We start from the raw sequence: 25,218 nt of genomic DNA, 5'->3' as shown, positions 1-25,218 counted from the left end.
GTTTGAAACTTACCTTGAACTATAACAAAATGATCCAGAAAACACCATGAGTAGCGGTCCACCACACCATGATAGCTTTGGAAGGACCGCAACCCACCACACCACATAAGGAAGCTTCAGCGTGACCTACTACACCACGAGCGCGACCCACCACACTACTACAACCTAATAATGCAACCAAGAAAGCTTCAACGTGAGAGGAAGGAATGAATGCAGCGACAACAATGCCACCACAATAACGACACTAACCACCACGAAAATGGGCATCACTAGACCAATCAACGATGCAAAGACGAACCACAGCTTGACCCACAATAGTGGAAACTTCAATGACCAATGCGATGATAAAAACGACAGTAACCAATGACCACCGTGACAACAAAAACGAGAACCACCAACGACCACGACGACAAAATCGACAACAACCAACAATGGCACAAGTGAACTTCATTGAATTAATGGAAGTGTAGAGAGAACGAAAATGAATGGAATCCAACGTAGAGATACTGAGAGGGAATGAAGGCGAAACACAAAGAGAAAGAGAAAGAGAGTTTTGCAAAAATGAAGCACAAAAAGAAGGAGATGAATATTAAACAATATCTATACCGATTATAATGACTAACTAGTATAAAAAAGTGAATTTCTATACTGGTTGTGAGTGTAACCGATATAGAATAGTTTGTCCAATATTGTAGTTTTGCCACCACACCACTTTCTATATCGGTTCTAGGTCTAACTGGTATAGAAAATCAAATTGTTGTATCAGTTTTGAGTGCAATCGATACAGAAAAGTTTGTAATTATTACAATTTTTTCACTGTCATTTTCTATATCAATTATGAGTGCAATCGATATTAAAAAACTTTTCATAGTTACGATACTACCATTGTACGACTTTCTATACTTGATGAATTTTAGTCGATATAAAAAGTCATTATAAAAACATTTTTTACATTATTAAGTAAAAAGTAATAGAATAATATAAAAGAAATATAAAAATGTATCAAATAATAATTTCTTAATCAATTTTGAATAATCACACCGAACTTTCGCAAATATCATAGTGTGACAAAGGAAATCATTAATAACCTAGATTGACAACTTACACCTACATTGACCCCTCCTTACTACTATATATATGAACACATTACTCAGTCTGTTATGCACACCAACTCTTGACATGGCTTCCTTTTCAACCTTTCTGGTGTTACTTCTTGCTGCCCTAATCCTCAGTCCTCAAGGTTTTGCTAGTTATGACAAACCAATCAAGAAGCCTCCCATTTACAAGCCTCCCATTGTAAAGCCTCCCATTGTAAAACCTCCCATCATTTACAAGCCTCCAATTGTAAAGCCTCCCATCATTTACAAGCCTCCAATTGTAAAGCCTCCCATCATTTACAAGCCTCCCATTGTTAAGCCTCCCATCATTTACAAGCCTAAGCCTCCCATCATTTACAAGCCTAAGCCACCCATCATTTACAAGCCTAAGCCTCCCATCATTTACAAGCCTAAGCCTCCCATCATTTACAAGCCTAAGCCTCCCATCATTTACAAGCCTCCAATTATTAAGCCACCCATCATTTACAAGCCAAAACCACCTTTCTACAAGCCACCATACAAGAAGCCACCCTGCAAGAAGAAACCTCCTTATGGAAAGTACCCTCCAGTGGAGGACAACAACCATGCCTAGAACATGCAACATGCCTAGAACATGCAACATCTTATGTTGTTACTGCTTAAATAATAAGAGAATCTGCTTTGTGTTTTCTTGCATTGTCATGTTTACAACTTCCTAGCAATGAATCAGTATTCTTTGCTCTTGCACTTCAATGCTTTCTGTTAGTTATGATGTTGTCGTCAAGACAAGACCATCAGACATATGTCTCTATGAATGTAAATCAAATAAAAACTATGCTTCTTAATTGTACTGCGAATTATTAATAAAAAGACTTTTGTGGTTCAGATTGTGAAGGTTATCGTTCATTGATTTACCATTTATGGTTAAGCTTTGTTCTTGAGGAGCTAAGTATACTGTAAATCCCGCTATCTCCTTGCTGACGTGTCATTACCGGTTTCTGAATTCTCGTTCGTTGATTCTTCTAGATGTGTACAAGGCATACAGAAGAGTTTAGTTAATTCAAAAAGTGTTCAATATTTTTGCAGCAAAACTTTGAAATCAGTTTGTATAATGGATTGGTGCATGGAATGAAAGTCTGACAAGAGACGAGGTGGTTATGAAATTTCTGTTCACTCTCCATGCTTTCCTAAAATTATGATAAACACTTACTGAATTAATGTGAGCATAGAATCAGTGGCGAGACAGTTTCAATTACAGGTTCAACTTCAATAATTAAATTTCTGGGTAAGAACTTATAAAATAAAGTGCATCAAGGTAACCATAAATAAACTTTAATTTAAAATAAAAAAATGGTTTATTTAATTTCTTTTTCTATAAAAATATTGTGAAGATTTATCCAATCAAATCCATACTATATATATATATTCCAGAAACTTTGAACTAATAGATGCCCCCATGGAATTCAAATTTATTATGAAATGCGTACGTTCTGCAAGATGGTAATAATGAGGGTAAGTGGGTAATGTTAATTAAGTTCACTTTAATGAAATCTTGAGTGTTTTTCTATAAAAGAAGTGACGTGAAGATCTCAAGAAAAATAAAGAAAACAAGTATACTTATGATAATACAAATATATGAAAGGTGTCAAAATGTACTTGCAACATGAGATGGCTAAGTTAGTTGCAAATATGATACCCTACAAAACTTCACCAACCAAGTTGATATTTCATCAATTGAGAATGTTAATTCTAAAGATAATTTTTCTTTACATGTATTGATTTAGATTGCAGGACGATAATTGGGATTACATTTTTTTTTTACGTGTTCACCATCATAAAATTTGTAAAGGTCTTCCTTTTCCATTTGGATAGCATTTATGCTTATTTAGAGATTGTTTTCAACCTTTCTTGAATCATTTTGACTCTCTATTTTGTTTGTTGTATTAAGTATCATCGTATTAACACACCATTCTAAAACCAACATAAAGGTCATCCTATATAATGCTTCATAAACATTCAACCTATGCCTTCTTGGCGATTGTTATTATAGATGAATTGTATCAAAGGTAAAATTTCACTCCAAGTGTCCAAATGATTACATCCGAAAGATAATAAGTTATGTCTTGTTCTTGAATTTGAAAAGATTAAAAGGTGAAAAGGACCTATCATGGTTGACTCAATGGAAGAGTTTCAAATTATATTAATTAGTGTTATTAGTATTTTGTTTCAGATCTAAAAAAAAGGAATAAAGTTAAAAAAGATTTCAAACACCAGTCATCGGAAACACCAAAAAGGGACTGCAGAGACTTGAAGGCACCTTCTTTATATTTTCTTTTTATTCAATTTTCTTCTTTAATTCTTTGTTCTAGCTGATGAATCAGCGAGGCGTGAGAGAGGACCTCATGTTATACAGATCTTGTACTACAGATCATACCAAATGGAATTCAGTAAGTCTTCAGGGGCTTCCACTAGTAAATAAATATAACAGTGCCTTTCTTTTACAGTATCAAATCACATTGAGATGAAATTTTGTTGGATTACAGTTTTATCTTAAACTGTTCATAGATGATGCGATGCCATTTACCATCAAAATCTGATTAATTATGCAGGCAGCAATTTGCAATTATTGTCTATCAATTGGGCACTTCCACATTGTCATTTTGCATTGCAAACCGGATAAAAAAAATACTTCAGAAGATAAGGCAAAACACAGTAGATGGGTTTCTGTCCCACTTAAGTGATAACTGAGAAACATGGAAATGTTTTGAATGCAGAACCAGGAGAATTACAATCTAAAGGGAAAAAAAGGGTTTATTGTTTTTTGTTTTTTTATATTCTACACCAAAACTTGGATTCTCCATGCCAAACATCATGAAAAAGGATTGTCAAACTAAGACAAGTACAACGTAGTGTTAAAAGTATACTTTTAACTTAACTCAACGCTTCAAAACCGTAATCAATATTGTACTTTCAACACATATTTTATATGCATTTTGAAGTAAATTTTAAACTTAACACAAAACCAATTTACAAAATAAAGTTTATATACTATAAATTACTTATTTCTAGTCGAGGTAAGTTTTCAACATATAACATACAACTTACAATTCGTGAAGCAACAAACCTTCAATCCCAAGAGAGAAAATAAAGATACATAATTTAAATAAAGGGATGCAAAAAGTGCAGAAAAACTTGAATATAATCACAGATTCAGAACTTCCTGAGAAAAATTTAGACACGTGAAGAGAAACTTACTTCCACAAGTATGAAGCATGGAACCATTGCTAGAAAATGGTGATTGACACAAACAAGTGGTTGCTGCCTTCTTCCCCAAACATAAAAAAATAAGTCATGCAGAATAAGAAAGTGGAGCCAGAGGAAAGTGAAGAATGGACATTGAATGATGATATCTAAGTGATCCAGAGAACATGCACTTGAGAATATACACGGAAATTGGTTTAGTGAACTACCACCAAGTCCTTGGCTCAATTAATATACCTGAGATCGGTTGGATAAAAGGCAGAGACAAGAACTTCTGGGATATGAGCGATTTTTGACCATTCTCCACCATGTCCTTTAGCACATCCTCCTTCTAGCCTTGAGCAATTATATATGCAGAGTCGTTGTAAAGATACAAGGTTCCGAAATCCATCAGGTATTGATTTCAAACCATAGCAATTACTGATTTCAAGACTCAAGAGTGATGAGAGATTCCCTATCCAATCTGGTAAACTGTTGCCACAATATCCATCTATTACTAGTCTTTTTATTGAATGATGTGGCTGCAGGCCTTGCAATATCTTTTCATCTTTCATTTGATTTTCAAAACCTGTCTCCTCTATATACAGGATCGTTTCAATTTCAACCCATGTGTTTTCTTCTTCCTTACGTCTTTTTTCAATAGTATCCCTCCAATATTTAGTCTTACCGAGCCCCCACCGTAATTCCAAATCTTGAAGATGTTGCTTCTCCAGTAATATGTTTGCAGACTCAACCACTGCAACATTTTCTCGCAGGGAATCCAACCATTTAATTACTAATTTGCCTCTAAGGTTGTTTAGCCCACTCAATTCACTTATATCAACGTTTTTACTTTTAGAGTCCAACAAAAAATGTGTCAGTGTTTGAAGATTGGTCAATCGTCCCAACCCACATGGCATACATCTCAATTCCCCACAATTATTCAATTCAAGATGCCTAAGACTTTTGTTGATATCTGAGGGTAATTCTTTAAGTTTGCCACATCCAGAAAGTTTTAAAGTCTGCAAGTTATGTAGGCTAGTAACATCTGGTGGAAGTCTTGCCAGAAACCTATTCATTGAAAGATCAAGATATCTCAATTGCTTCAAATCTCGAATATTATTTGGAATTGTTATCAAATGCAACCCACAGAGTGTTAAAACCCGTAGGCACTTTATGCTTAAGAGAAAAGGAAATTGAAGACTTGGCGGAGGACAAAAATTTTGACTTCCATAAAGTGGCTGTCCAAGCAAAATAAATGTCCTTAGCTTGTTGGAAGATGATGATGTTTTCTCTGAAAAATGTAATGAAGTACAAGAGGACAAATAACGTGTTCTGTTTTCAATGTGCTCTTTTTTTCCTTCAACAAAGGCGTATTCTTTTCCAACCACTAGCTGTGCTAGATCATGTATCAGGTCATGCATTTTACAAGTAAGAATGTCACCACAATCATCTAAAGTCACATCTTGGAAAAGTGACATTGACAGCAAATTCATGAAGTACTCATGACCAACGTCTTCTTCACATCTATTGTCTCGTGATGGTTGAATGAACCCCTCAGCCACCCATAACTGAACGAGGGTTTTCTTGTCAAACACAAAATCTTTTGGAAACAATGAACAATAAGCAAAACACTTTTTCAAAAATGAAGGAAGATGATCATAACTCAGTTTAAGGATTGCAAAAATTTTGTCCTTGTGTTGATCTATCTTTGAAAACTCCACTTCACTAAAATATAGCCAATCACTCCGACCCATGTTTCGAGAGTACAAGAGGCTGCCAATAGTTCTTATGGTCAGGGGAACCCCAGCACATTTTTTAACAATATCCCTTCCCATGGCTAACAATTCCAAATCATTTGGTTCTTTCCCCCCATCAAAAGCCACTCGAGAGAATAGCTTCCAAGATCTTTCTAAATCAAGACCTTTCAAGAAAAGGGGTGGATGTGTGGCCACTATTTTCGCCACGGTCCTACTACGTGTTGTTACAATTATGGCACTTCCTTTACCTCCTTCCATTACTAAGCTCTTGAATTTAAGCCACAGTTCCCTATCCTCATTCCACACGTCATCCAGCACAAGTAGAAACTTTTTTCCACCAACTTTGTTTCTGAGATCTTGCTGCAGTTGCTCAATCTCACTATTGTTATCATTCCCAATCATCTTTTCGGCTATTTTCCTCATGTCAAATTCATCTGAGACACACACCCACATTTTCTTCTCAAAAGAGCATTGGACAGCATTGTCATTAAAAACAAGTTGAGCGAGTGTAGTCTTACCTAGTCCTCCAAACCCAACTATGGCTAATACAGACACATTGTCTATCACACTCACTTTGGTGTCTAGCAAATAACTTTCAAGAAGTTTCTTTTCCTCTTTTCTTCCAATGACATCATCTTCTCTCACAAAAGAGTAAGTTTGTCTCTGCCTCCTATATGCAATTGAAGTCTCCATAGGGCGGTCAGTCAATTGCAAAGTAATCTTGTTTTTAGCAATAGCATCTAGCCTCTTCTGGATTTCTTTCATTTGATGACCTAATTTAAAACTATAGACAATTTGGTTTTCTTGGGAGAAGAAAACCTGTATCTTTCTCAAGATTTTTCTAGCACCAATGACTTTTCTTTTCATCGCTTCAGAGGAGATATCATTGAGAAGGTCATCTGCATCATAAAGTACATCTTTCAGCTCCTCCAACCAATTACTGATTTGAAGGTTGTTGGCCTTTCCCTCTGCATCCACGAGTACAGCCTTTATTGCAGATACTGTGCGCTTCATTTGCTGTACGTCATCTTTGAGATTCCAAATGATTCAAAACTCCTCTTGAGCAAAAGACTTCAAGTTTCGTAAGACTATTTCAGCAATTACTTCCATCCTTTGCCAGATGAAGTTTGGTACAAACATTAGTAACAACAATGTTAGGGATCAAACAATTTCACAGCCAAATGTAGTTTTGTACAGGCATTAGATATCAAATAATTTCACAACCATAACAACAAATGAATCCTTTAAAAAATAAAATGTGGCCAGCTACATGGGTGACAGCCACCATAACGTTCTATTATAAATCATATCATTTTCATTGTGAGCAATATCCTCATAGTAGTGGGTGTTACCTCTCCTGAAAAAATCTTCTCCATACACACAATCAGGGGATCAAACCCTTTACTTTGCTTAAAGAACTGAGTTATCTATGATTTGTGTTGATATGTTATAAATCAGATTTGAGGACAAATCGTTGACCTTAGAAGTCAAATAGTCTTGTTGCATATAACATGAAAGGAGCAGACAAAATTCCAGTTATGATGATAATTAGTTGCATGCTTTATAATGAAATTCATTGGTGTTATCTACAATAGAACATCTCAGTGGTTCAATACCTAAGAAAGTTAGAATTAGAGAGACAGGGATCGAGAGCTGACCTGCTTTGGAAAAAATGAGTGTAATGCAGAGGCAACAGTTGTCGTCAAGCGTTGAAGATAGGAGATTAGACGAGCCACCTATATAAAGGAAATAAATATAATATAATATTATTTTCACACGTAACAAATTTTTATACATACTTTAAATTCATTGTGATACCTTTTAACTACCATGTTTTAAACTAACACCTAATCTGTGCATATGTTTAAAGGAATAAATATTTTAATAAAAAGTATGTAATTAAATAAAAGTTAAATATAGATACTATCATACTGTTTTATTATATATTGGTTTTTTTTTCAACATTGAACTTTATAAATATTTTGTGAATTTTGAAACAATGTAATGTTTTAAAAACTAAAGATAAGATAAACTATAATTGATATTTAAATACACAAAATTAGTTTAACATTTTAAATATCATACCTTATTATACATAGTTGCTATCTATTGCAAAAAAAAAAGAAATACATATTCAAGTTAAAGGTCATTTTTAATAGCAATTTAAATTTTTTAACGGTTTGAGAAAGTTTAAAAAATTTAAACAATTCGTAAATAACTATATGCTTCGTAAATGGAAATTATAAAGTTAAAGATAATTTTTTTAATGATGTAACTTTCTCTTAAATAAATTTTTTTCCCTTAATCTTTAGAATCACTCTTAGATCTAGTAGGAGTCTTAGATCTAGGAGAGTACATGTTCTATAAATGTTTGTTTTAATATAAAAAGAAAATAAAAATATTACATGTAGGGGAGTTTTTATTCTTAATTATTCTATTTTTATTATGATAAAAGAAAAGGAGAGAAAAAGTTTAAAGCTTAAATGCTTAAGAAATTGTTTAATGTTTTCCTCTATGTGTGTTTGCACGTTCATTACAAAGGCTTTAAGCAAAATTTTGACCATCATAAAAAAGGGAAAGATTGTTGACAAAAAAAAATATATTGGACTAACTAGTACAAAAATCGCGTCGAATATTTTGGGCTTTTACAGCGAATTTGCAAACGATGTTAACATCAAATTTTGTCAATATACGATGCTAACTTAATGTCGAATTTTGTTAATATACGATATTAATCACCTTTTTGTTTTTTTAATTAATTGTGATCCTTTTTTACAACTCTATGAGACCTGAAAAACAGAAAAACAAAAAATTTCAGTTTTTGCTATTTTATAAAGAAGAACTATGAACGTAGTATCAAGAACAAACAACAATAACCAACAACAAACAAGTTCAATCAGACAACAACAACAACAAACAAGTTCAATTAAACAACAACAACAACAAACAAGTTCAACCAAACAAATTCAACAAATAAGTTATTCAAAACGAAAACGAAAAGTAACCTTCAAAAGGTGAGTTCGTTGGGAAAAAATGTCGTCACCGGTGACACAGAAAGCAGAATGCGCTTATGAAGGACAAAAACATGAAAATAATCGTTCGAAACAAACGAAAATTATACATAAAATGCATTTGTATCAAATGAAAGAAAGATTACATGTGATGATCATCAAATTTCGTTCGAGAAAAGTTTGAGAAGAGAAGAGAGTCTCGCGCGCTAAGATAAAGTGAATGAATTTTCTATTTTCCACTCAAATTTTTAATGAATTCACTAGCCTTTTGGGGCATTCGACGTTTTATATCATTTTACGTCGAATTACAATTCTAAATGACGTTTAATAATTACATTTATTTACAAAAATGCCACCAGTCATTTTTAACGTTGACTATTCCGTGGTTAAATGTTAAACGTGTGACGTTATACGCTGTTTTTTTACTAGTGACGTTATACGCTGTTTTTTTACTAGTGACATTATTTTTTAGAAAGTTTATTTTGATGGTGATACCAAGTCTAAAGATGAAATAGAAGTGAAGGTTTATTTGGAAGACTTGTATTTTTTTGTGGTAATGTTTTGCTTTTGTAAAGTCTTTATAATACTCTTGTAATAGTTCTTAAAGTATTTTAGGCTAAGTCTAGAAATTCACAAAGTAACAACATTGAAACACTTGAAGGAAAAAAAGATTTTTAAATATATACGATTATCACTTATAATAGTCGATTATTTAAAAAAAATTGAAAAATAGCTTTCGGCAGTTACAACTTGACATTTTATATTCTTAACCTAATTTCAAATTTTGGCTTCAGAAATGAAGTGGCGAGCTCTCTTTCAAAATTACAGGAGTTAGGTTATAACTCTATGTTGAAAGTTTTAAAAACTTATTTTGGATAAAGTGATGTGATCTTGAGTGATTGAGTGTTGTAGTTGTTGTTAAATAAAATTATTCATTCTTTGTGTGACACAAAAAATGTGTTCATCTCTTGAAGATTTTAAAATATGTGTCTTTCATCTCTCTTGTGTGACTCAAGAAAATGTTTCTTTTGTGAAATTAAAAAAATAATGTTTATTTTTTTGTAGTTTTAAAGAAAGTGTTTTTAGTTTTTAATGATTATTCGGATTGTGTTCTTTTTTTAACTATTCTATTAGTGCTTATAATTTCAGTTTATTTTTAATATTTAATTAACTTCTATTACCAATATACTTGCAATGATATTTTTAATCTAATACTAAACAAATTATAGAATACTAAAATTAAAAAGGTTTCGTTAAGACTGAACAAATTATATAATATTTTAAATGTAATAATATTTAGTAAATAAGTAAAAAAATTATTAGTTGTATAGATACTATGAAAGAATGATGTAATTTTGATTACAAAATAAAATACAGCATAATTTTGGAATATATTATTAAAGAACTATTTTATTCTTATTGGAATGAGAAAATAATTGTTGCGTCAATAATGATATCTTACTATTTTAGTAAGTAAAGAATGTGACAATAAAAACAGAAATTTATAAATATATATGATTAGGATTACTAGCTAGTATTAACAAAGTAGGGGTTACTGATTATAAAATTTGACAGTATTAACTTTGATAAATATAACAAGTTAATTAATTATAGTCTTAAAGTGGTATCGCGGTTAGTCTTAAAGCATAATTTTCAAAGTTGATGTTGAAGATCGTGTCTGATAGAAAAGGAATGAAAGAAGAAAAAGCAAAGAATGATGAAAGCATGAAAGACATTTTATATATGAACTGAGAGTACAAAAGCATCATGTTCTGGTTACTGATTGATCGAAAGAGAGACAGAAGATGCTACAATTTAAGAGAGATGATTGAAGGTGCGAATTATTGATGGAGGGCTACAAAGATGAAAGTCTTTATTCAGTACATAGTTAAAGTGATACGTTGCATGGTTTAAAAGTGGCCATTTTCTTCAACGGGTGGGTGCTTACCATAAGGGGGCTTGTAGTATGGCTTTGGTTTGGGTTTTGGCTTGTAAACTGGTGGCTTTGGCTTGTAGACTGGTGGCTTTGGCTTGTAAATTGGTGGTTTTGGCTTGTAGACTGGTGGCTTATACTTATGGGGGGGTTTGTAATAGGTGTCAGACTCAGATTCAGCAAGGCCTTGAGGGCTGAGGATCAGAGCCAAAAGGACCAACACAACCAAACATAAGAGGGAATTAGCCATCTTCATTCTCTTATTGCTGCTGCATCTTACTCACTCAATCATCTGCTTTTATAGTCTGCCTTCACCCACGTCTCAATCCAATTCATTTATTGTTCACTCTGTCACTGTGCCAAATGTCAAACACTTGGTGTGCATTTCTCTATGGCCACTGGTCCCATTTTGTATCTCCTCAACTTAATAATACACTCTATGTTTATCTCTCCCACTTACTTTTTCTTTATTATTAATACCATCCTCCAATTTTTATCATTAATTCTAATCTAAATTCGACCACTGTCGGATACAACAAAACAAACAAAACACTTCTAGTATACTCTCTAATAATTACAGAACCATCTCGGATTGTTGCCGACAACACTATTTGGCCCTAGGACACATCTAATTTACTGAATTCATGACAAAGTTATCACTGTGATAAAATTTAATATAAAAAATTTAATAAAGTGTATAAATAAATAATACAAAATGATTATTACTTTTGTATGGACAATTTTTGTGATTGTGACTTTCGTTTTTATGGTAAAAATATTTTTTTAGTTTATTCTTAATTGATTAATTCATTTTATTATGAATACGAATAATAGTTAATGTTCGTGATTGTTTACAACACATTTTATTAGGATATGAAACAGCAGAGTTTCTATATGTTATGAAACATTAGGTTAATACAGTATTTGTTATCATGTGATATTGATTCAAACGGATGAATGCTTATGTTAAGACGATTATTTGATAATGCATTTTTAATTTTCTTCAAGGTCTTTCTAATATTACTATAATTTTTACATATTTTATTATCTTTGTCTTGTATTCAATTAACTACATTATTTTTAAACATTAAATTAATTAAATAAAAACAAAAAACAAATATCATTAAACATAATAAAATAAAAAAATATCACTTTACTCCAAACAAAATCAAAACTATTTCGATATAAAAAAATATTTTGAGTTGAAGTTTTCATAATGAAGACTGCACTTAAAAAAATGTTGAAGTTGTACCATTTCATATGACTTCAACTATAATATTAAAAAAATGTTTTTAAGGAAACCTTCATATAATAATTTCACTTTAAAAAGAAGAAAAGGCTTAATAGCCTCTTTTGTCTCCACTTGTGTTCCGTTTTGTCAATTTAGTCATTGATTTTAAAAAAGTGTCTACTTGGTCTTGACTTGAAAAATTTTGTGTCTATTTTGTCCCTTCCGTTAAAAAACATTAACGGTGTTAATGAATTGATGATATGGTAGTATAAATTGGTAACGTGTCAATGAGAGTTGAGGTGGATTTTACAGTATAAACTTGGCCGCCATGTCATCACCATCTTCAAAAATCCTAACTTAGGATAACGTTGACACAAATTTTACTAAGTCAGAATCAAGTAGACACTTTTTTAAAATCAATGATCAAATTGATACAACCGAACACAACTGAGAACAAAAGAGGGTATTAAAAAAAAAAAAACATAAGTCGTGTCACTTCATACAACTTCAAATAAAAGAAATCTAATTTAGTTGTAATCGTACCATCTAAAAGGATTTTAACTCATGTATGACTTCATCCTATTATGTAAAATTTTAAAAATCAACTTCTTTACATATATATACAAAAGTAGATTAACACAATATACAAATTTACAAAAGAAAGAAGATACATTTTATTTCTTATTTTCTAATATTTGATTATATAGTGATTGAGATAGACACAATATACAAAATTACAAAAAATCAAAGTAGATACATTGGTATCCTGAACATGCAACCTCATCCATGTCTTTTTCCTTTTTACATGCTTTCTCTTTTTTCTTTTATAAAGGAGTTCACACCTCTTTTTGAAACATGTTCTTTTTTGCTTTTCTTTTTAGCCTCATGGTTCACAATGGGTCTTGTGTCACTCTATTCCGAAATGTACAATTTTAAATATATATTTTATATTTTGAATTATTTTAGATTATAAAATTAAAAAATACATTTTAACTTACAAAATCCAAAATACAAATTTTATACTCTAAACTATATTCAAATTGTATATTTTAAAACTCAAAATAAAAATTAAAATTCTGAAGTATACCAAGTGTGAGAAATAGAAAGGGGGGAAATGATGGTTGTATGACACCCGTCTTGGAGAGAAAAAAATATTATTTATTTTACATTAATTAAAACACAAAAATAAAATAATTAAACATATGAACAATTTAAAGTTAATCAATATTATGAATTTTCTAAGAATTAAACACTAAAATTGATAAAAAAAATAGAAAAAAAGAATCAAAATTGTGACTTAAAAAAATGAAATAGTAAAAAATTATAATATCAATAACAACTTTAAATTTATTAATTTTATCTGAATTTTATTGATTGCTAATATGGTTAAACACAATTTAAACTTTTAATAATTTTTTATAACTAATTACATATTAAAAGTAATTTTTCATAATAAACTTATAATAATTTGTAAGAAAACAAACACTATTTAGTTATTTTAATCATTAATATAATTAAAAGGACTAAAAATTTTATACTGAAATTATAATTTTTTTATTATACTAAAAGAGTATATATCAACAATTATTATATTAAACTAATTATTTATCCTAAAATACAGAAACTCAATTATTGAACTGAATTATATATAAAACTAATAAAAGAGAAAAAAAAATCTAAAAAACGTGTAAAGAACAGACAAAATTAAATGTGAAGACATATTTGTAATTAATATATTTCCTGCTGATTGAAAAGCTTTCGGTATAAGATGAAAGTGTCTTTTTCTGCTTTATGCCATTTCCATCACATAATTTTGCAATAATATCACAGTAGAAGAAGCCGACTGCAACTCATCCTCCATAACTGTATAATTGTTTCAACTTTTCAAGACTGATTCATGTGCTTTGACATTTCTGCTCAATGCTTTTGGCCACAACATATTGAGTATATTATTCATTGTTTGGCTAAATTTCGACAGCGTTTGAAATTTCAACGGATAGGTAGAGAATATGAAATTTGCTACTCTCATATTAAAGACTATAGTCCCATTCTGATTGTGTAGTCGTTGAAAAACTTTAGTAATTTCGTTATCAGAGTTTTTTCTTTCTGTACTAATTTTATTAAGTTATATGTTCAGGCTATACTAACATAAGTGTTAATAATTTGTTAAGTATTGAAAAGAGAGTTTTATGTAAAATATATTCCTATAATTATTTAAAAAATAAATAAAAGCAAGTATTAATATACTTCAAAATAAATGGACTATAATTTATATATTTGTCCAGAAGATAATATATCTCTTCAGGTGAGCTAATTACTATTATAGGCCTTCCCTACCATCTCCATTTGTTCTTGTCTCTATATGCAATCATTGTATAGGATAAAATTAAAAAATACAAAAATATAAAAATAAAACAAGAGTAAAGTAATGTATTTAAAATAAATAAAATAAAGATAAACAAAATTATTATATATTAGAAAAATTATCAATTTATATTTGAGATGAAATTAATTCTTAATTTAACTTTTCTTATTTTTCTCATATATTACCTTTAAATACTTATTCATATTCAGTGAATATTGTCAATAAAAAATAATCCCAAATACTTAAATAATTTACATTTATTAAAATCAACTATCTCATCCGTACACATAATTTTATCTAAAATCTCAAACACAAAACAGTTTACCTTTATTAAAATCAACTATCCAACTTCAGCTTACACGATTTTATCCAAAATTTCAAGTTTATAATAACCCAAATGGTTCAAACAAAGAAATACATCTAGATCCTACTTCTGGAAAACTAGTTTTGAATAGACTCGTGAGACTCTACACCTGTCATACTTACTACCAATTTCTTCTTGCTATAACCATATACAAAACCAATATTCTTCATCTAGTCATGACATAGTTAACTTCACTAGTTTCCTAAGTGTGATCTATTTCATATTAGTCTGAAGTGAAACTACCTTTGACTCTCACCATGTAGATATATCTTTCACTATGTGAGTTGGATACTAGTAGAGTCGGGATAATGTCACTAACTATGATGCTCAACGGTGTTCAAGGCCTAACCCAGTGATAGCAAGTCAATGACTGGTTTCTCAAGAAATTTACACTAACACCCAACAATACCAACACAAACAAAACTGAAACACATCTAAATGCTTTAAATGTCAATATACCAAAGATCACACACCCACTTTTATCAATCTAATTAACTTTGTGTTCTCAAACCACATCAATGTCCTGCTTTCATCTACTCTAAGTTACCATCTATCAATTATACATCATTACAAACATAGATATCCATATTGTTATTTAGGATATCAAACCTTATTCAAAAGATTCCAATATAACACATATCTCATATGAATCTAACTTTCATCTGATAATATCCATTTCAAATCTTTCTATAACCAACTTTCACCCAAAACCCCAACAACTAAAATTGGGAAAATTGAATAAGATAAAATATCCTTACACTTACAAATTTCACAAAGGTATATGATACTTTTATAATCTATCTCATTCAAGATTCGATGTAACATAATAATTCAAGTCATACACACACGCTAAAACAGTAACTACCAATATAATATATATTCTAAAGTTATTTAACATTTTAAACACGTTAAAATGATTCTAGACCTAGTGCAACAATCACATACAAATTTAATTACATAAGATGTACTAATTTCTCAATAATTGATAGATAGAAAGGTCCAACTAAAACTCAACCCTTCTCAATACCATTATATTATACATTGCCACAGAACCTAAAACAACCAAAAACCAAATTTCTCTTCTTCCTTTAATACTTTCACAATTTTGACATTTAGCTTTTCTTTATTAAGCCAACATCCAAAACAATTCTACATACGTCTACTACATCAATCACAATTACAATTGATTTTAAATTTCTTAATCAAATTTAGTGAATCGTAGATTTCCATATATATAATTATGAATACAAATTAAAAATAGACTAAATGATTGACACATTTAAAAGAGAAAACATATTGCTTTGATGAAAAAGGGGTAGAAATTGAACTTAGTCAAAAGATGAAATTCATCGATACAAAATGTTCCTTAGCTCCTCAATTTCATTGTGATGCAATTTGATTTTGAAAAATATGAGAAATTAGATGTGAAAATTGAGATAAAAGGGAGATGTTAGAAGGTTTTGGAGGCATAGGAGAGAAATAGGTGAAAGAAAAGAAAAAATTTCATGAGACTTGTATGTATGAGGTTTACAACATGTATTACTGATTTTTGTTGACTCTATAGTTTTCTCTCTTTTTTTTGTGTATTTACATTAGAAGTTATGAGCACGGAGAGAAACTTCAGAGTAGATTTTCAATAAAGCCTTCTTTTATTCTCTTCTCTGAAAGCTTTAGATGTTGTAGGCTTCAAGATGGAGTAACATGATAAATATGTGATGATGGCTCTTTTTTTCACTCTTGCTCATCACTCTTCTCATTCTCTTTTGCTAGAGTAGCAAAGCATTTTCGTGTAAATAGCTTGTACGGTCTACCTGTATAAGAAGCTTTGATGAAACATTTTAAGAATTTTTTCTTATCTCTCAACGTCTTTCTAAGGCTTTTTGCAGAGCTTCTGAGTTAAGTTATGTGTTGTCATTTCCTACACAGATAAATAGAGCAATGTATGCAAGCACAAAATTATTTTTCCATACTACATTAAATTTTTTTATCGGTTGATGATCGTACGATACATTACATGTTCAAAGCATTCTTATATATGTCAAATCACTTTAAAGCATCATTTGATGGTAAAACATATAACATGCGTTTTGATAAGATGGTATCAATATAAGATACTTTTACATAGGCTAAAGCGTTTAATAGTCATTCATCAAATGATATTTTCTCTAGAAAACTTTTCTTGATATAACACTTTATTGAATAAAGGTTTCATTTAACCTTAATGTTATATAAGAGATAGATTTTTGTTTTCATAAGATGCTAGCTTGTTTTTGTAATATATTCTAATAAATAATCTTAATAAGAGAAACTTTCTTCTAGACGCTTGTCTTATGAGAGTGTTTGTGTAAACTTGCGTCTATGTTCAAGCAAGGTTATTGCTTTGATATTAGATCAACCATGTGTTATTTAGTTCAGAAGGTATAGAGTATATATATTCAATCAGAAGTTTTAGATCGTTTAACATAAGTTTTGAGCTAGCATTTTGTTTAATCAAATGACTATATTTATCTAGATAAATGCTATGTTCTATGTATATTTTCAATAACGTTTAGATTATATATATATATATATATATATATATATATATATATATATATATTTTTTTTTTTTGCATAAGACGTTATATTCCTATAACAATATGTGGTTGAGTATTGTTTAATAAAATTCAAAATATAATTTGCTAGATAGTATAATTTTTCTTAAATGATTTTGCTTCTTAGACGATTTTGCTTCTATGCAGGAGATTAATCTAATAATATACTGTTAGAGTAGGTCATTAGATAGCATTGATCTAAAAAATATGTTATTAGAATAGGGTCAAGCCAACTCTGCATACGTACATGTGTTATTTAGTTCAAAAAGTTATGAAGTACATATATAAACCATTAAAACAACTAAGTCTAGTGAATGTATGTACTAGAGAGTATATTGGATGAGTAATAGGGTAGTGGAAAGTGTTTTGTTTTGTTGTATCCGACAGTGGTCGAATTTAGATGAGAATTAATGATAAAAATTGGAGAATGGTATTAATAATGAAGAAAAAGTAAGTGGAAGAGATAAACATAGAGGGTATTATTAAGAGCGAGAGATACAAAATGGGACCAGTGGCCATAGAAAAACGCACACCAACTGTTTGACATTTTGACAGAGTGACAGAGTGAACAATAAATGAATTGGATTGAGACGTGCGTGAAGGCAGACTATAAAAGCAGATGATTGAGTGAGTAAGATGCAGCAGCAATAAGAGAATGAAGATGGCTAATTCCCTCTTATGTTTGGTTGTGTTGGTCCTTTTGGCTCTGATCCTCAGCCCTCAAGGCCTTGCTGAATCTGAGTCTGACACCTACTACAAACCACCCTATAAGTATAAGCCACCCGTCTACAAGCCAAAACCACCAATTTACAAGCCAAAGCCACCAGTCTACAAGCCAAAGCCACCAGTTTACAAGCCAAAACCCAAACCAAAGCCATACTACAAGCCCCCTTATGGTAAGCACCCACCCGTTGAAGAAAATGGCCACTTCTAAACCATGCAACGTATCACGTTAACTATGTACTGAATAAAGACTTTCATCTTTGTAGCCTCCATCAATATTTCGCACCTTCAATCATCTCTCTTAAATTATAGCATCTTCTGTCTCTCTTTCGATCAATCAGTAACCAGAACATGATGCTTTTGTACTCTCAGTTCATCATATATAAAATGTCTTTTATGCTTTCATCATTCTTTGCTTTTTCTTCTTTCATTCATTTTCTATCAGACACGATCTTCAACATCAACTTTGAAAACTATGCTTTAAGACTAACCACGATACCACTGTAAGACTCTAATTAATTAACTTGTTATATGTATCAAAGTTAATACTGTCAAATTTTATAATCGCTAACCCCTACTTTGTTAATACTAGTAATCCTAATCATAGCTTAATTAAATATATATTTATAAATTTGTATTTTTATTGTCACCTTTTTTACTTACTAAAATAGCAAGTTATCATTATTGACGCAATAATTTTTTTGTTATTCCAATAAAAATGAAGTAGTTTTTTAATCATATATTCCAAATTTATGCTGAGTTTCATTTTGTGTTAAAACTACATGATTCTTTCATAGTATCTATAGAAACAATAATATTTTTTTTTTTGTATTTACTAAAAATTATTACACTAAAAATATTATATAATTTTAACAGAAGAGAAAAACAACTTTCAAAAGTTAATAGTATAATAACATTAAATTTTATAATGGAATGGAACGAAGTTGTTAATCAATCTTAAAGTAAGGATTAACTAAACATTAAAAATAACTTAAATAACAAACACTTATTGAATGAATATTTTAAAAAAGAACATACTTTCACTTGAAGAATTACAAGAGAATAAGAATACTTTCTTTGAAATTACAAAGAATGAAACATTTTTTTTAATCCCACAAAAGATGGAACACCTCTCTTAAGTCACACAAGAGATGAAAGACATCTCTCTTAAAATTCACAAGGAATGAACACTTTTTTAAGTCACACAAAAGATAAATAGCTTCACCTAGCAACAACTTTAGCACTCAATCACTCAAAATCATACTTGATGAAAGTTATTTCTCTACTCATACTAGGTTTTCAATGCTTTTCCACAAAGAGTTATAACTCAACTCCTATATTTTGAAAGAGAACTCTCTACTTCATTTATAAAGCCAAATTTTAAAATTAGGTTAAGAATATGAAAAGTTAAGTTACAATTGGGGAGAGCTATTTTTAAAAATAATTTCTTTCTACAATAATTGATCATCATAAGTGATAATTGATTATCACATTCCTACTATTACAAGAATATTATAAAGATATCACAAAAGCAAAACATTAAACAAACAAAATACAAGTCTTCCAAATAATCCTTGACTTCTATTTCATGATAAACTTTTTGAAGAAGAATGTCCAACATGTTTTTCTTTTGTCAACTTTTATGATGGTCAAGTTTATTTTAAACCTTTGTAATGAACCTACAAGCACACATACTACAAAAGAGGAAAGCATTAAACAATTTCTTAAGACATTTAAGCTTTAAACTTTTTTTTCCCTTTTTTATCATAAAAAAAGAATAATTAAGAATAAAATCTCCCCCTACATGTAGTATTTTTCTTTTTCCTTTTTATAAAAGTAAGCCTTTCTAGAACATGTACTCTCCCTATATTTAAGACTCTCCCTATATCTAAGAGCGATTCTAAAGATTAAAGAAAATAAGAGTTTATTTAAGGGAATTCATCATTTAAAAAATTAAAAAATGATCTCTAACTTTCTAATTTTCATTCATGAAGCATTTAGTTGTTTATTATAAATTTTTGAAACTCACTCGAATAATAAAAAAAATTAAAAACACAAGTCTTATTTTGTAAGATAAGAAATTATGACTAATGATAATTGATTATTAGTTCATCCCATCACCACAAAAACCTGCAATTATCGATAAATATAAGCCGTTAAAAACGTCCAAAATTCGTCGGTATTGCATGTTTTCTGACAAATTATCAACTAACTCAGATCCGTTGGTAATGTCTTGTCAAAAATCATTACTGATAGATATATGCTGCCAATAATTATTGACAGAATGATTTGTGGTAATTACCGACAGTATATATTCGTCGGTAATTACCAACGACTTATATCTTCCGGTTATTAATGATGACCTATATTCGTCGTAATTACCAATGACCTCTATTTGCCGGTGATCTGCCAGTAATATGCAAAACAGATTCAAGTGTAGTGGATAACATTTGTTTCCCACCACATTGTATCTGGACAATCATAAAAAATCAAAATCATAGAATCCAAATACATCCAAACATCAATCAAGCAATGTAGTAATCACAATGAAGTCAATATCATTAATATAGTCAAAAAAACGTTATCTATTGGATATTGTCTATTTTGTAGTATTATTTATAAATTTCAATGTTGAAAAAAAAAACATATAATAAAACAGTATGATACTATAAATATTTAACTTTTATTTAATTACATACTTTTTATTAAAAATTTATTCCCTTAAACATATGCACAGATTAGGTGTTAGTTTAAACCATTATAGTTAAAAGGTAACCCAATGAATTTAAAGTATGTATAAAAATTTGTTACGTGTGAAAATAATATTATATTATATTATATTTATTTCCTTTATATAGGTGGCTCCTCTAATATCTTCAACACTTGCCCACAACTGTTGCCTCTGCATTTACACTCCTTTTTTCCAAAGCAGGTCAGCTCTCTCTCTCTGTCTCTCTAATTCTAACTTTCTTAGGTATTGAACCATTAAGATGTTCTATTGTAGATACCACCACTTAATTTCATTATAAAGCATGCAACTAATTATCATCATAACTGGAATTTTGTCTGCTCCTTTCATGTTAATGCAACAAGACTATTTGACTTTTAAGGTCAATGATTTGTCCTCAAATCTGATTTATAACATATCAACACAAATCATAGATAACTGAGTTCTTTAAGCAAATTAAAGGGTTTGATTCCCTGATTGTGTGTATGGAGAAGATTTTTTCAGGAGAGGTAACACCCACACTATGAGGATATTGCTCACAATGAAAATGATATGATTTATAACAGAACGTTATGGTGGCTGTCACCCATGTAGCTGGCCGCACTTTATTTTTTATAGGATTCATTTGTTGTTGTTATGGTTGTGAAATTATTTGATATCTAATGCTGTCCAAAACTACATTTGGCTGTTAAATTGTTTGATCCCTAACATTGTTGTTACTAATGTTGGTACCAAACTTCATCTGGCAAAGGATGGAAGTAATTGCTCAGATGGTCTTACAAAACTTGATCTCTTTTGCTCAAGAGGAGTTTGGAATCATTTGGAATCTCAAAGATGACGTACAGCAAATGAAGCGCACAGTATCTGCAATAAAGGCTGTACTCGTGGATGCAGAGGGAAAGGCCAACAACCTTCAAATCAGTAATTGGTTGGAGGAGCTGAAAGATGTACTTTATGATGCAGATGACCTTCTCAATGATATCTCCTCTGAAGCGATGAAAAGAAAAGTGATAGGTGCTAGAAAAATCTTGAGAAAGATACAGGTTTTCTTCTCCCAAGAAAACCAAATTGTCTATAGTTTTAAATTAGGTCATCAAATGAAAGAAATCCAGAAGAGGCTAGATGCTATTGCTAAAAACAAGATTACTTTGCAATTGACTGACCGCCATATGGAGACTCCAATAGCATATAGGAAGCAGAGACAAACTTACTCTTTTGTGAGAGAAGATGATGTCATTGGGAGAGAGGAGGAAAAGAAACTTCTTGAAAGTTATTTGCTAGACACCAAAGTGAGTGCGATAGACAATGTGTCTGTATTAGCCATAGTTGGGTTTGGAGGACTAGGTAAGACTACCCTCGCTCAACTTGTTTTTAATGACAATGCTATCCAATGCTCTTTTGAGCAGAAAATGTGGGTGTGTGTCTCAGATGAATTTGACATGAGGAAAATAGCGGAAAAGATGATTGGGAATGATAAGAATAGTGAGATTGAGCAACTGCAGCAAGATCTCAGAAACAAAGTTGGTGGAAAAAAGTTTCTACTTGTGCTGGATGACGTGTGGAATGAGGATAGGGAACTGTGGCTTAAATTCAAGAGCTTAGTAATGGAAGGAGGTAAAGGAAGTGCCATAATTGTAACAACACGTAGTAGGACCGTGGCGAAAATAATGGCCACACATCCACCCCTTTTCTTGAAAGGTCTGGATTTAGAAAGATCTTGGAAGCTTTTCTCTCGAGTGGCTTTTGATGGGAGGAAAGAACCAAATGATATGGAGTTGTTAGCCATGGGAAGGGATATTGTTAAAAAATGTGCTGGGGTTCCCCTGGCCATAAGAACTATTGGCAGCCTCTTGTACTCTCGAAACTTGGGTCGGAGTGATTGGCTATATTTTAGTGAAGTTGAGTTTTCAAAGATAGATCAACACAAGGACAAAATTTTTGCAATCCTTAAACTGAGTTATGATCATCTTCCTTCATTTTTGAAAAAGTGTTTTGCTTATTGTTCATTGTTTCCAAAAGATTTTGTGTTTGACAAGAAAACACTCATTCAGTTATGGGTGGCTGAGGGGTTCATTCAACCATCACGAGACAATAGATGCGAAGAAGATGTTGGTCATGAGTACTTCATGAATTTGCTGTCAATGTCACTTTTCCAAGATGTGACTTTAGATGATTGTGGTGACATTCTTACTTGTAAAATGCATGACCTGATACATGATCTAGCACAGCTAGTGGTTGGAAAAGAATACGCCTTTGTTGAAGGAAAAAGAGAGCACATTGAAAACAGAACACGTTATTTGTCCTCTTGTACTTCATTACATTTTTCAGAGAAAACATCATCATCTTCCAACAAGTTAAGGACATTTATTTTTCTTGGACAGTCACTTTATGCAAGACAAAATTTGGGTCCTCCGCCAAGTCTTCAATTTCCTTTTCTCTTAAGCATAAAGTGCCTACGGGTGTTAACACTCTGTTGGTTGAATTTGATAACAATTCCACATAGTATTCGAGAGTTGAAGCAATTGAGATATCTTGATCTTTCAATGAATAGGTTTCTGGTAAGTCTTCCACCAGATGTTACTAGCCTACATAACTTGCAGACTTTAAAACTTTCTGGATGTGGCAAACTTGAAGAGTTACCCTCAGATATCAACAAAAGTCTTAGGCATCTTGAATTGAATGATTGTGGGGAATTGAGATGTATGCCATGTGGGTTGGGACAATTGACCAATCTTCAAACACTGACACATTTTTTATTGGACTCTAAAAGTAAAAACGTTGATATAAGTGCATTGAGTGCGCTAAACAACCTTAGAGGGAAATTAGTAATTAAAAGGTTGAATTCCCTACGAGAAAATGCTGCAGTGGTTGAGTCTGCAAACATATTACTGGAGAAGCAACATCTTCAAGATTTGGAATTACGGTGGGGGCTCGGTGAGACTAATTATTGGACGGATCGTATTGAAAAAAGACGTAAGGAGGAAAAAAACAGATGGGTGGAAGATGAAAATCAAATGAAGGATGAAAAGATATTGCAAGGCCTGCAGCCACATCATTCAATAAAAAGACTAGTAATAGATGGATATTGTGGCAACAGTTTACCAGATTGGATAGGGAATCTCTCATCACTCTTGAGTCTTGAAATCAGTAATTGCTATGGTTTGAAATCAATACCTGATGGATTTCGGAACCTTGTATCTTTACAACGACTCTGCATATATAATTGCTCAAGGCTAGAAGGAAGATGTGCTAGAGGACATGGTGGAGAATGGTCAAAAATTGCCCATATCCCATTAGTTCTTGTCTCTGCCTTTAATCCAAATGATCTCAGGTATATTAATTGAGCCAAGGACTTGGTGGTAGTTCACTAATCCAATTTCCGTGTATATTCTCTAGTGCATGTTTTCTGGCCTCCCCATTCTTTTCATTTAGATTACCAAAAAGCTTAAAAATCCACCCCTATCATTTGCCTTATTTTTTTCACGTAGATATCATCATTCAATGTCCATTCTTCACTTTCCTCTAGCTCCACTTTCTTATTCTGCATGACTTATTTTTTTATGTTTGGGGAAGAAGGCAGCAACCACTTGTTTGTGTCAATCACCATTTTCTAGCAATGGCTCCATGGTTCATATTGCTTGTGGAAGTAAGTTTCTCTTCACGTGTCTAAATTTTTCTCAAGAAGTTCTGAATCTGTGATGATATTCAAGTTTTTCTGCACTTTTTGCATCCCTTTATTTAAATTTTGTATCTTTATTTTCTTGCTTGGGATTGATGGTTTGTCGCTTCAAGAATTGTAAGATGTATTTTATGTGTTAAAAGTCTTACATCAACTAGAAATAAAGACAATTTATAGTATATAACTGGTGCAAATCTTATTTAGTAAATTGGTCGTGTTAAGTTTAAAGTTTATTTCGATATGTATATATCTTAATGTGAATGGATATATTGGAAGTTTAATATCGATTATGGTTTTATAGAATTGAGTTAAGTTTAAAGTTTACTTTTAACATTATGTTTTACTTGTCAATCCTTTTTCATGATGTTTGGCATAAAGGAGAATCCAAGTTTTGGTGTAGAATATAAAAAACAAAACAAAAAAACAGGAAACCCTTTTTTTCCCTTTAGATTGTAATCCATGTTTCTTTCAGTTATCACTTAAGTGGGACAGAAACCCATCTACTGTGTATTGCC

General features: G+C 31.2%; 5 protein-coding genes across 5 annotated transcripts; 3 read left to right on the top strand and 2 right to left on the bottom strand.

The window, feature by feature from the left end:
* Positions 1–1,179: 1,179 nt before the first annotated feature.
* LOC108334162 (repetitive proline-rich cell wall protein 3) lies at positions 1,180–1,689 on the top strand. The gene has a single exon (XM_017569846.2). The coding sequence runs from the start codon at positions 1,180–1,182 to the stop codon at positions 1,687–1,689; it is 510 nt and encodes a 169-aa protein (XP_017425335.1).
* A 2,413-nt stretch (positions 1,690–4,102) lies between these two features.
* On the bottom strand, positions 4,103–7,120 carry LOC108334161 (putative disease resistance protein RGA3; the record flags this gene model as incomplete). Its single annotated transcript, XM_017569845.2, has 1 exon — positions 4,103–7,120. A coding segment is annotated over one exon (2,559 nt), but the record flags the coding sequence as incomplete, so codon positions are not given.
* Positions 7,121–10,997: 3,877 nt separating this feature from the next.
* Positions 10,998–11,270, bottom strand: LOC108332555 (repetitive proline-rich cell wall protein 3-like). The gene has a single exon (XM_017567880.2). It carries the CDS (start codon positions 11,268–11,270, stop codon positions 10,998–11,000), a length of 273 nt encoding a protein of 90 aa, XP_017423369.2.
* Positions 11,271–18,234: 6,964 nt separating this feature from the next.
* On the top strand, positions 18,235–18,507 carry LOC108332557 (repetitive proline-rich cell wall protein 3). The gene has a single exon (XM_017567881.1). The coding sequence runs from the start codon at positions 18,235–18,237 to the stop codon at positions 18,505–18,507; it is 273 nt and encodes a 90-aa protein (XP_017423370.1).
* A 2,673-nt stretch (positions 18,508–21,180) lies between these two features.
* LOC108332453 (putative disease resistance protein RGA3) lies at positions 21,181–24,880 on the top strand. The gene is made up of 2 exons (XM_017567718.2): positions 21,181–21,228; positions 21,776–24,880. Exon 2 carries the CDS (start codon positions 21,777–21,779, stop codon positions 24,366–24,368), a length of 2,592 nt encoding a protein of 863 aa, XP_017423207.1. The 5' UTR covers positions 21,181–21,228; position 21,776; the 3' UTR covers positions 24,369–24,880.
* The last annotated feature ends 338 nt before the right edge of the window (positions 24,881–25,218 follow it).

This window comes from Vigna angularis, chromosome 11, assembly GCF_016808095.1.
Source record: "Vigna angularis cultivar LongXiaoDou No.4 chromosome 11, ASM1680809v1, whole genome shotgun sequence".
In the NCBI taxonomy this organism is placed as follows: Eukaryota; Viridiplantae; Streptophyta; class Magnoliopsida; order Fabales; family Fabaceae; genus Vigna; species Vigna angularis.
The sequence above is the reverse complement of the archived record's forward strand: the minus strand, read 5'-3'. Positions and strand labels throughout refer to the sequence as shown.

What these genes read in the sequence shown, in the direction of transcription:
- LOC108334162 (XM_017569846.2), top strand. Translation starts at nt 1,180, where the DNA reads ATGGCTTCCTTTTCAACCTTTCTGGTGTTACTTCTTGCTGCCCTAATC.
- LOC108332555 (XM_017567880.2), bottom strand. Translation starts at nt 11,270, where the DNA reads ATGGCTAATTCCCTCTTATGTTTGGTTGTGTTGGTCCTTTTGGCTCTG.
- LOC108332557 (XM_017567881.1), top strand. Translation starts at nt 18,235, where the DNA reads ATGGCTAATTCCCTCTTATGTTTGGTTGTGTTGGTCCTTTTGGCTCTG.
- LOC108332453 (XM_017567718.2), top strand. Translation starts at nt 21,777, where the DNA reads ATGGAAGTAATTGCTCAGATGGTCTTACAAAACTTGATCTCTTTTGCT.